At 45.0% G+C, this 12,515-nt stretch overlaps 1 protein-coding gene across 1 annotated transcript in view; it reads right to left on the bottom strand.

Annotated features, from left to right (window-relative positions):
* Nucleotides 1-11,092, bottom strand: part of LOC147465207 (phenylalanyl-tRNA synthetase, putative / phenylalanine-tRNA ligase) — a 95,138-nt gene extending 84,046 nt beyond the window's left edge. Inside the window, exon 1 of the mRNA XM_086518858.1 lies at nucleotides 10,840-11,092. Coding sequence (XP_086374984.1) covers nucleotides 10,840-10,998 — 159 coding nt within the window. The 5' untranslated portion in view covers nucleotides 10,999-11,092. The remainder of the gene's footprint in view (nucleotides 1-10,839) is intronic.
* Between the last annotated feature and the right edge of the window lie 1,423 nt (nucleotides 11,093-12,515).

Raw genomic sequence — 12,515 nt, 5'->3', positions numbered from 1 at the left:
TAAGCCTAGAAAGCTTCGAATGTCATGTACAAACTTCAAGTCTGGCCATGACCTAATTGCTTCCACTTTAGCGGGATCCATGCGTACCCCATCCTTTGAAACAATGTGCCCAAGGAAGTGAATCTCTTGCAAAAAGAATTCACTCTTCTTCGCATTAATGAGTAGCCTGTTGTTACGTAACTCATTGAAAACTGCAGTCAAGTGATCCCTATGCTCCTCTTCAAACTTCGAGTAGACAATCATGTCATCAAAGAAGGTACTCACGAAGTTTCTATGTGGTCTAAAAATTCTGTCCATCATTCTATTAAACGTGGCAGGAGCATTTGTGAGACCAAATGGCATGACAAGAAACTCATAAAGACCAAATGTTGTCCTGAACACAGTCTTATGGACATCTTCTGGCCTAATGCGTATCTGATGGTAACCACTCTTTAGGTCTATTCTTGTAAACAATGACGCTCCCTCAAGCCGATCGAGAATGTCATCTATCCTCGGTATGGGGAACCTGTTCTTGATGGTATTCTTATTCAAAGCACGATAGTCAATGCACATGCACCATGAACCATCCTTCTTCTGCACTAAGAGTACAGGTGAACAAAAAGGGGATGAACTGGGCTGAATCAGCCCCTTTTCTAAAAGCTCGTTGACCTATCTGTTTCTGTTGGGCTGCACTAACCCTGTATGGTGGTCTATTCGGTGGACTAGAACTTGGCACAAGATCTATAGTATGATCCTCAGGTCTCTCCTGAGGTAACTCCCCTGGCAAAGAGTCCGAAAAACAATCACTGAAACCACTCAAAAAAGTTGACCTGTCTTTATCTAAGGTAGACAAATTAGATACAACTTGAGGTACTTCTTTTGCAAAGATCAAGTACGCAGAAAGATGATTCTTTATTACATATGAAATAGCAGAAGCAGAAACAACTGGAACAGACTCGCCTTTAAGCTTTACATCAAGGACATGAGTCTTTCCTCTATGTACAAGGGTAATCTTTTTGTTGTAAGTATCCACCATAGCATGCAACCTGTAACACCATAGGATACCCAGTAACACATCACAGCCCTCAATTGGCATAATATGAAATTCTTCCGCATCCACATAGCTCTGAATGTGCAGACGAAGCTTTCTCAAAATGGGAGTAACAAGCTCTGAATGACCTGGGCATGCCAAACCTGCTTCCCCTGTCATACCCATCTCCTCTGCACGAATGCCCAACTTTGATGCCAATTCTGGTGATATGAAATTTGCAAGGGCTTCTGGATCAAAGAAAACCAACACTATCTGGTCTCTAACTTTGCCCCAAGCTCTGCACAACTCCGTGGCATCTGTGTTTGGCTGGTCTCCACCCAAATCTGGAACAAGTCCTGCACTTGGCTTTGGCTTCTTTCTTTTATGGTCTGACTTGTCATCCTTATCCTGTGACTTCTTCTGTGGGCATTCATTTGCAAAATGTCCTTCCTGTTCACAAAATATAGCATTTCTTGGCCTCCCTAAGAGCTTTCCTTTCTTCAAAAGTTTTACTAGAAAAATGCCTTTTTTGTCCTTGTCCACGTCCCGAAGAAGACTTAGACTGCTTCTTGGACGTATCACCTTTTTCAGTGGAGGGCTTCTTTGTGGGAGGCTCGGAAGGCTTTGCTGCAACATTGCCCTTGGCTGAAAACTGTTTGCCCTGGGACCCTTTCTTGTGGCTATTAAATCCATCGGAATCTCCCTTCGACAGATTGCTGGCCACTCTTGCATTCTCTATCAACTGAAACATATTCATGACAGTAGTCTTTGTGCAATAGTCCCTGATTTTCTTGCGCAATCCGCAACAGTACTTCTCAATTTGTTCTGACAATGGCACAAACCTGTAAGAGGTGACTGGCAACAGTGCGGCCCAAAACTGTTTATTGTACTCTTCCAGATTCGCACACTGTTTAGCATTCAACTCGTGCCATTCTGTCATCACATCCACTTCAAAAGTGCAGGCGCAAAAAGCTGTTTGAATTGGACCCACGTTGTTGGGGCTTGACCCTGGTTCAACAATGCGGTCCACCATTGAAGCGCATTCCCTTTCAAGAAAGTGGCAGCCTTGCGTATCTTTTTTGAAGATTCCGTGAAGTTTCCTCCGGCATAAGCTGCATCGAACTGCTGTATGAAGGTCAAAGCCTTCAATTGATCCTCAGTTCCTCTGAAAGTTTCAAACTTCACTCCCTACCCACCTTCCTTGTAATCCTTAGGCTGACTCAAAGGAGCCACATTATCATAAACAGGAGCCTGTAACAGTGGTGCTCCATGATTGTTCATTCCACCACTCGTATCAACTGTTTTTCCTGTCGTATCTGCATTTTGTACGTATGGCTGCGAAAAACCAGCCATACCAAATTGTGTTCCAAGCACTCGAAACTGGCCATAGGCACCCTGAAAACCTAGTTGGACACCCATGTTCGCGTACATAGGGTTACCCATGCCTATTTGCATTGTCCCGAACACATTCCCTGGCACATAACCTGTGGAAGGTCCAGCCATAGCTTGAAACACTGAACCACCTCAAAATAACCAGGATAAGTAATAGGTAATGGAAGGGTCTGACGCATAGCGTGTTCATTACTCCCTTGACCATTCACAAACGGTTCCTGTCCAGCTAAAGCAAGTTGCTTTGGATCATTGGACACCGCTAGTTGCTCAACCACATGGGCTTTCCCTCGAGCATCTGAGTACTCTACGCATTGGAAATCTCCTTTTCCTGCAACAGCTCAGTCATGCCCTGTGTAGGAGGCTGAAAACCCTGTGTCGGAGCCTGTAAGAACTCCTGCATCCTTGGATTGTTAGCCAACTGCTAAAACATGTCCATGCAGCAACGCAGTTGAGTTCTAAACAACCTGTCCTCTTCTTGAAGAGTTGAAGGAATCTTCTCTATGCCATGTGAGGAAGAAGATCCCTCTTCAGGTACTTGGTCTCTCTTCTCTGCCATAACGACAAGCTCTGTGTTGCTTTCACCCACAACAATCCACGCTGCACTTTTTGAAGAAAAAGTGACTATCTCAGCGATGGAACCATAAAACCAGCCTGTACAACGTAGAGGGCGGTACTATTTCAATTACCTGTTAACTTTACACAGAGCACTGAGAAGGGAAGACAACACAATTGCGTCCAGCGACTAGAATGTCACTGCACACACGAGACCGACACCCTGTAGGCCCCAAAGTCTGGCGCCCCTTTCGGTATTTCTTTATTCAAATTAAGGTAGACGATCCGACCACTTAGCACAAGCTTTCAAAAGCTGTCCAAACCTGGCGAAGGCTGAAAACGCAGGTTTTCGACCTGATTTTGGCAACATAACGACGCAAAAACCCCTGTAGGTCAAAAGCACCTATCTAGGACGGATTCCCTCGCTATCTGGAAGCTTTCTAGTGAGCTGTCACAGAAATTCAGTGGGCTGTAATTCCCTGTTTTTCACTGCCGGGTGCCCAAAAGCTTGTACACGCATCCCAAGGCTCTCACGAGGCTCCCCCGGGGTTCCCTTGCAGTTTAGGTGCGAAACCCTAAACCTACAGAAAAACACAGCAGGCTGTAATTCGCTGTTTCGGATCGTTTTTAGCGAAGCGAACACGCCTACGCGTGTCCCAAGGGCTCCCGCACACAATGGGACAGTTCCCCTATGAATTGGACGAGTTTTCACACGAGAAAACTCTCCGAACTCGCAATCTTTCGCGATGGAACTGTGCGTACCTGTGGGGGATTAGCAATTAGCTAATCCGGTTCCTGTTCAGAAGGCTCTTGCCTTGGCAAACGCACATAAACCCCCAGAACTGTACATGTTCATTTGAGTAGCCCAGCTAGTGGGGCATTACCATATGTGCCAAAGGGGGGAGAGAGATGCACGAGAGCAAATCATCGTGCTACATGAGACAGAGGAGAAGGCAAGCTTTCCACTAAAGCTGTAGACCTGCACCCACTACTCACACACACACTATAGGTCACTTATTGAGCAAAAAACAGCCCCCAGCCTCAAATGGGCGCCTCCTCTTGCTGAGGTGTCCTGCAGGCATCTCTCCTCCTGCCAAGTGTCCAGTTTGCCCCTTTGAGTTAATTCCCTAGTTCCCACTGACTTATAAAGCTGTAAGTGACTTTCCGAGTGGCCCAGACTTCATTTGGCGCACACAGGCTTCCATACCAATCAGAATTCAGTGCTAATTGGCCCGACCAGTCCCAGACTGACCGACTCAGACTCCCGATGTGAGAAACCTATTCGGCCAGAGCCGTTTCACACTGGCCATGCAATGTCCACTTGCACTTTTTCAAGGGTTCCGAGGAAAACAAGTAGAAATAAAAATAAATAAAAATATCTAGTACTTATTTACGAAAGGCAACAGGAAAAATACACCTCCTGGTGACACCGGCCAATCGACGTGAGGTGGGAAAAAGCAACCTTGGTGTGAGCGCAAGGCCGCCAAGGGGTGCGCCCGCGGGGAAGAGTAGAACTCGGGTGAAGAGAAAATCCTTCACTAACACAGATTGCAAGCTAAAGAAGAGCCTCGAGAACCACAAGAACCTCAAGACCCTCAAGAACTCAAGAACCCAAGAACCCAAGACCCACAAGAACCCAAGTTCCTCGTGAACTTCAGAACCCAAAACTTCAGTGGATGGTCATCACCCGAAGCGGAATGGATACTTCGCATGGGGTGGTGAGCATGGGAGTGGCGAAGAAGAGTTTCCCCCACCAGGAGATTTTTCTGACCCTCCCCATTCCCCACCTACGCCAAGGATTGCCTAACTCCTATGGAAGCTTTTGACAAGATGATGATGGACAGCAAGTTAGAACGCAAAGCAAGGAAGTTAGAACGCGAAGCAAGAAAGGCAGCGATTGATAGTAGGTACGAAGAAAGAATGGTAACCATAAAGCGTGAGCACGAGCAAGCGCGCTTGGCGGTCGAACAGAGAGCCCGACACATGAAAGAGTTGTTCCGACTCTTTTCTAATGTGCAGGCACAGATTGCAAGGGATTAGGAGAAGGAAACTCTCTCAATCTTTGCTTTTCCAAAGCATGACACACATGATTTGCATGATAGTGATAAGCATGATGATTTGCATGATCAAGATGTGATTATTCACGAGCATGATGATTTGCATGATCAAGATGTGATTACTCACAAGCATGATGATTTGCAGGAAGATGATGTGATTGTTCACAAGGATGATGGTTTAGTTGATACTTTGTCTAGTGAAGCTAACCTCATTGCAGATTCAATTGATCACGAAGAACCGATCTTGGCTCTCGAGTCAAGGTCCAAAGAACACCCATAGGAAGTATTATGTGTTCGAATGATTAGTCAGCACGCATTATTCGAGTGTTTCATTCGTGATGCTTTCCTAAATTTTAGTCACCATCCTTATGTGATCCTTTTTCATAAGCATGACATATTGCACGATAAACACGATTCACTCATGAATGAGCACAGATGTATGCAGATTATTCATGAAAAGCTGAAATGGTTGCACCCAAGGAATTCACATTCCATGTCTCTTTCTTGGCATGACACAGTATCAGAAAGAGCACAAGAAGGATTGAGCATCAAGCATCGGCATTTCGATTGTGATTTGCCACAGTTGATTGATTTAAATCAGAAAGTCAAGATTCGACCCCATTGTTTGCGTGTGTTTGATGAACGGTTTGGCACTCCGTCTCTATGTTCATCTACATTGCATGCACAGTTTTTCAAGAAGATTAGAATTTTTCCAGTCACTTTACATGGAATGGGTATGTTCAGGTTTTTGTGTTGGAAGTGGTTTCAGGAATTTTCAGCCTCGGAGATTCTTGAAGAAGGTAGACGCATGACTATCGACGAAGTTGAAGCATTGAAGGAGCCACAGATGACTTTGTGTCGCTTTCGGCGCAACCCAAGGAAGCAAGCATTGCAGACCTTTAAGAAGTTCAAGTATCGCATGACCCACGCATCAGAGTGGGCCGGCGAAGAGTCCTTTCCAGGATTCCAAACCCTGTTGGCGCACACGCAGAATGCATTTGTGTTCATTGCTGCCGTGTCAACTCCATACAGCAAGTTGTCCTATATAACACTCGTTTAGCAGGCTGCCTTCAGCTCTCTCTCTCTCTCTCTCTCTCTCTCTCTCTCTCTCTCTCTCTCTCTCTCTCTCTCTCTCTCTCTCTCTCTCTCTCTCTCTCTCTCTCTCTCTCTCTCTCTCTCTCTCACAGAGCGCGTTGGCCGCCTGTCTTGCCGTGCTGAACGCCGCACTCGCCAGGTGAGAGTGCTTACGACATGTCCGGGGGGAGGGGTCGGAATCCCTTCCCCCATTATAATAGTATAGATATAGATACATAAGAGTCCTAAAGCCAAGTAGTGTTAGCTCAATACTTGACATAGAAAGTACACCTTCATAGCTACTATGAACCTTGATCGCTTGCCCTGTCCACACAAGACCTGAGTATCTCCCCTCTTATGCAAGAGACCTACATCAAGGATACCAACTGAAATTGCCTAAATCCTTGGAAGTGTAGGTTCCAATCCAAAAGTCTTGAGTTATGTATCCATAATTCGAGGATGATCTCCCAAATAACCCTTTTCCAACATTTGCCAAATTGGCATGCAAAGCAAGGTAGTTCGTCAACTTGGCCAAAGTACTTCGGATCACCTTGCCTCTGACCTTCCTTTCCTTGTGTAGCAACACTTGCTTAGGCTAAAAGTTCCTCTGTCTATTCAAACTCTTATTGTTCTAGTCATATCACAAAATGAAGATATCGCATAACTATAGCGGGGCAAACTTGCTTGGAGTAAAGCATATCTGACGTGAGTAGGCAGAGCAAATCCGATTGGGCACCTTGAAAATGTTGCATAATTTTTGCCACGAACCACGGACTAACATGGCATCTATATAGATGATGACATGGCCCCTCGCCGGATCACATGACATGACACAAGCCATACTCACACATAAACGAGCGTAGAGGAGACATCAGACTTACCCCCCAGCCATAGCCGATACGCGCTCACCCCCGAACCTGGGAGCTTGCAACTAATGGGCTAGCCTCTACTACAAGGGCTAGTGTCCCATACCACCAAGCCAACACCAACCTAAAGTCCAAGTGTGGTGATTCCAGAAGATGTCTCAGAAATGAGGCCTCCATCCCATTTAACCTCCCTTCAACTAAGGGTACGTTCACACGCATGGTCGGTTGCACTGCCCGAACATACTGCAAGTGCCCATCCTAATGTCTGGGGACGTAACAAGGCAAACACCAGCGACTCTTTGCGTTGTAGCTTCTTGAAACGCCATTTACTTAAAAACATACTTTTAAGTGCTTTTGAGCACTCAACTGTATGTAGCAAATGATTTTTAATTTGCTTTTGATGCTTTGGAATCCCAATGCCAGTACACAAGATGGGTGAAACCTTTTTCCCTCTTCCTTGACCTTTTACAATTTACGTGCGAATTACGGTCAATTGAAATATAACTATCCCACACAGTACACTTACATGTGATCTAAAACATAGACCCTCAACAAATCAAAAACAGTGGAATTGTGGATAAAAAGGAAGAAGAGAACTCGAGTGCTGTCAAAGTCGACGATGCGGAAGCGTAGAGACCAAGGAGAGTGAGCGAGAGAGAGAGAGAGAGAGAGAGAGAGAGAGAGAGAGAGAGAGAGAGAGAGAGTCTCTTGAACCAATCGACCTTGGCAATCATTAACTAAATGTGTATACAATGGAGGCAAGGGATTGCTTATATAGTTCACTTGAGATGCCAAAACTGGTAACACTCTCTCCACAGCTCATAGTGGACATCAATAGTGAGACCAAGTCGATGAAGATGCTACCATGGACACCCCAGAGATGGCCCCCAACTGGATACACCTCGGTGTTGCTCCCCTCAACTTTGTACTTGAGAATAATGTCATCTTGAGCATCGGTTGCCTTTGTAGAAAATTTGAATTGTAGACCACACTATGTCCAATAATCCACTCCAAGATAATAAACTGTGGGGCACATCCGATCCATGATCCGACCAACAACAATAGATTGGTGCACTCATCCATAGTGTTTTAGATACGTCTGATTTGTTCCCTGCCAGATACATGTGCATTGAACACCGATAACTTGAATTCCAACGCAAGGGTCGAAATTAATTATACGAAGCACTGCTTGCCCCTCTCTGCCACTCACAAGCCTCTCTCTAGCTGAAGCTAGTGGCGACATTGATCTCCATGTGACTAGAAGAGTCCATGCCAGTGTAGTCACCACCACAATAGCAGCCTCTTTGTTGTCCTTCCCTGAGTCACTATCACTGCTTTCCTCATGTTGCCTGCTTTTTACCTTTGTTGTTTGTAGAATCTTTGTCTTTGCCTTTGGATTTGCAATCCTTGGCCAAATGACTACGCTTTCCATAATTGTAACAACCGTACTTCATCCTCTTTCTGGAACCTGAAGCAGGAAGGGTTTCCTCATGTGCTTCCCCATTTGTCTCAAAAATCTAAATTTTGCCTTGAGTTATCAACACGACTTCCTCCTCAATGAGAAAAGAGCTGAGATCGTCAAATTCCAGCTTTTTCTTCGTGACTTGTAGTTTAAGTGTCCTAGACACCGTTTCATACTCCTTGGGCAACTTCGTGAGAACCAGAGCAGCTAATTGAGTACTTGTCAGTGCACTTTTCATAGCCGATAACTGATCATGAATAACTTTAGCCTTCATAGGAAATGATTGCATGGAACTTCCTCGTGGAAACTCGATGGCAAATAATTGTCCAAGAAGGGTGACTGCTCGCATCGTAGAATCCAGATAAAACATTCTGACGAGCTTGAACCACATATCTTTGATAGTCATTAAAATTTGAATAGCTAGAGAAAGGTCCTTTATAAGAGATTCCGCAATGGCCGACATTGCCTTCGCATTGGCCGCATCCCAATCGACACATGATTTGAGATATTCGTCATCTTGAAGGCGAGTGTACCTATTGTGGGATCCCTCATGAAACGGGGCTCCGTGCCGTCGACAACATCCCATAAGCCTTTCCGTGAGAACCAAAGTCGCATGATCGATTCCAATGAGCGTAGTTATTGCCATTCAATTTGTCGTTGGCGCTCGAGCAAGGGGGGGCCATGATGAAGTTGCAAGATCTAGAATTCGAGGAAACCTTCTCGCACTCCATAGATGGCCGCACAAACCAAGCAACAAAATCTCCAAGCAGTTCCACTCCTCTACAATTCCAAAGCCACTCCGCAAAAATCTGCTATCCCTCTCTGGAGTTCGAAACTCCAAACTAGTCGCCTCTCCCAAGCCACAAGATTGGCACGAAGCCGCTCCCAAGTACAATGCTCACCGCACAATTCCGCCCCAAAAATCCTGCTTCGTCGTTGCCATGTGGGAGCCCTCGAACAAATCAAGGCTCCGCAACAAAAAGCCTTGCCTCGCCCTCTCTAACTCCAATTGCACTCCTCTCGGCTCAAACCAGCCTCTTCAAACTCCTCTCTCTTGTGGTTGGCCACTAGTGGAGTGACAAGTTGGCACTCAAGAGATGAAGCAAAGGGTGGGGGAAAGAGGGTACCAAATGGACAGGCAACAAGGAGGGCCAGAAAGGGCGTTTTAAAACGCAAGGGGCACAAGGGGGCGGGAGCCTCTGTCGGTTGTCGGTATAGGGAGGCCAGGGGGCAACGTCGCCAAGGCCGGGCAGACACTAGCGTTTCAAAACGCTTGAGACAGAGGGGGTGGGATGTGGCACCAGCGCCGGCGTTTCAAAATGCGTGCACATTGGGGAAGGGACAATGTTGTTGCAGCAGGCGTTTCAAAACACCGTCAGCTGTGCAAGGGGGGTACCGACAGGCAAGGGGGAAGGTTGCATTTTAGAATGGACTGGACAGAAGGGGGGTTGACGCCGTTGTGTGTAGTCAAGCAAGGGCGTTAGAGGTCAGTAAAGGAGCAAAACGCCCAGCATTTTAAAAACGTTGTGGGCTGCAAGGGATGGCGGCGGCTGTGGGTCTTCTATTCTCTTCACAGCGACTGCTCTACCTTCTCCAAGAGCCTTCAAGCACCGAGCTACACCAAGTGCTCTGATACCATGTCAAAGTGGACAATGTGGAAGCGAAGAGAGAGAGAGAGAGAGAGAGAGAGAGAGAGTCTCGAACCAATCAACCTTGGCAATGAATAATTGAATGTGTATACAATGGAGGCAAGGGGTGGCTTATATAGCAACCTCAGTAAATTGCCCTACCCAGACTTTGACAAATAAGTAAAATAAATACCTAAAAAGCCAAACTAAATAATGGGATCACATTGGGTAGTTCACTTGAGATGCCAAAACTCTAACATCAACTTGGACAGAACATCTGCATGCTTCAAGCCATCATAAGCTAGTTGCATATCCAGTTTGTGCTCGTTAGTGTGTGTGTGTGTGTTATATACCTTTATAAGGTTAAAAAAGTATGAACTTACCAATTATAAGAGAGGCTTAATCACTTACACAAAAGAAAACATGAAAACTAAATCACTGAATACCTTAGTTGCTAAAACTCATCTCCACCATACATAGTATCTACTGAATATTATCACACACCGACTCGAACTATGAGTACTCAAAAATGCCCACACACATATGAGAACACTTTCAAACGAAAGAAGAAGCTTCCAAAACCAGTAAAGTACCGGTTATCAAACATATTCAGCTCTGTTCTTCACAAGTTCAAATAGATGAGACTTGCGAGGCAGTACAGAGAAAATATTTGTTTAATAGCCCGAGATTCTTGAGCCCATCACTGTGGAGAGTGCATATGCTACTACGTTCATGAGCAAATCGGGAACAGATAAATGGGATTGCATGAAGAATGAATTAGTGCACTACTGTCAAATACCTTTGCTTCTACGTAGCCAAATCCGTTAAGGCTCTTGATGACATTGAGAAGCTCTGTATGGTCAAGCTGCTCCGAGACGGCAAACTCTTCAGAGTTGGGGATTTCTTCATGTGTCTGTAAGTAGCTGAGTACCGCGTCCTCCACTGAAGACTGCGCCATCGGCTATACCTTGTTAGCTTTGTGTGCGTGTGTTGCGGGGCGGGGAGGGGGAGAGAGAGAGAGAGAGGCTCCACGTCAACGTCCTGGGTTCAAGACCGCTATGCTTGTATGATGAGAGAACGTGACTTTAACCATATGGGGAGAGAAATGTCTTGTGGACGTTGGGACCACATGACTTTGTTAGCTTTGTGTGCGTGTGTTGCGGGGCGGGGAGGGGGAGAGAGAGAGAGAGAGAGGCTCCACGTCAACGTCTTGGGTTCAAGACCGCTATGCTTGTATGATGAGAGAAGGTGACGTTAACCATATGGGGAGAGAAATGTCTTGTGGACGTTGGGACCACTTAGTCCTGAGGCATGACTCTGGCAAAAACAGTTTCATACAAGCATCAAAGTAACAAAGAGATAAGTCGCTGCTTGAAAAGTGTCCATTCCTACCTTGATGAGCATAATTGAGTAATCTAGATGCTTGGACTCTAGCACACATAACCATAAAGTTGTATCCATCCCCCCCTCAACCGAGTTGCTCTCCAATAACCTTTGTGTGGCCAATGTAGCATGGCATAGATGCATACACACTTACATGACAACCTCAAATTGTCATTCCAAGGAACATACGTTACCCAGCTAGAGCATGGAACATCTCACAAGAGAAAGAAAATTCTCTAATATGGTGATACAAGAGGGACGAGAGGAAGTAAGAGAATGGCCCTTCCTTGGCTTCTTTGAGATTCAACTCCTCTATGTCTCTCAGCCATACATACATACGCACATGCATAGCTTAATTGCTCTTTCTAGGACCTTTTCACGCGATACATCAATGATGGTAAGATAGTCTCTTCCGCTTTTACAGATTTGTGGCATCTTGCAAAATGATAAAGAAATTATGTGTATCTATTATTCTAGTGGCTAAATCATAATGCATGATCATTGTAAAATTTTGGTAGTTATAGTAATAAAATGCCTTTCCAAACAAAGACACAGATATTGTGCAAATGAGAGAATCTGACACAAGTTGAGGTCCAAAATTTTGAGGCCATACCCCTTCCTAGAAAAGGATTCATAGTAGCAAAATTTCAAATGGACCTTTCTTACCAAAACAAATTATTTCAGATGCATTGAGTTGTTTCAAGAGAGTAGCTACATGCGTAGAAGTACTTACCACACATAGTAAAAGTTGAGGAAGGACTTGGAGATAAGAGGTAATGATGGAGAAGGTCACAAGCTACGCATAAAAGCATGCATGGACCTTCGACAACCAGAGAGGATATAGGCCTTGTGTCACGTAAAACTTGCTACTTGGGTTACAGTTAGGCATACCTTGTGATGATCACTTTGAATATTTGCTACCATTTCTTTTGTAGCAACCAATCTAGTGAGTATCAAAGCCACTCAGCTTCCATAATGTATTCCAATGCTACACTAAAAAAGATCATATTAATTTTTCAAACATATTTTAGCAATCAAAGAAGAAGACATCTCACATAATTCATAATGGCTCTAAAAATAATTAAATTTCAT

This window comes from Adiantum capillus-veneris, chromosome 1 (assembly GCF_014529385.1).
Source record: "Adiantum capillus-veneris isolate H3 chromosome 1, ASM1452938v2, whole genome shotgun sequence".
NCBI lineage: Eukaryota > Viridiplantae > Streptophyta > Polypodiopsida > Polypodiales > Pteridaceae > Adiantum > Adiantum capillus-veneris.
This window is presented reverse-complemented; position numbering and strand designations above follow the sequence as displayed.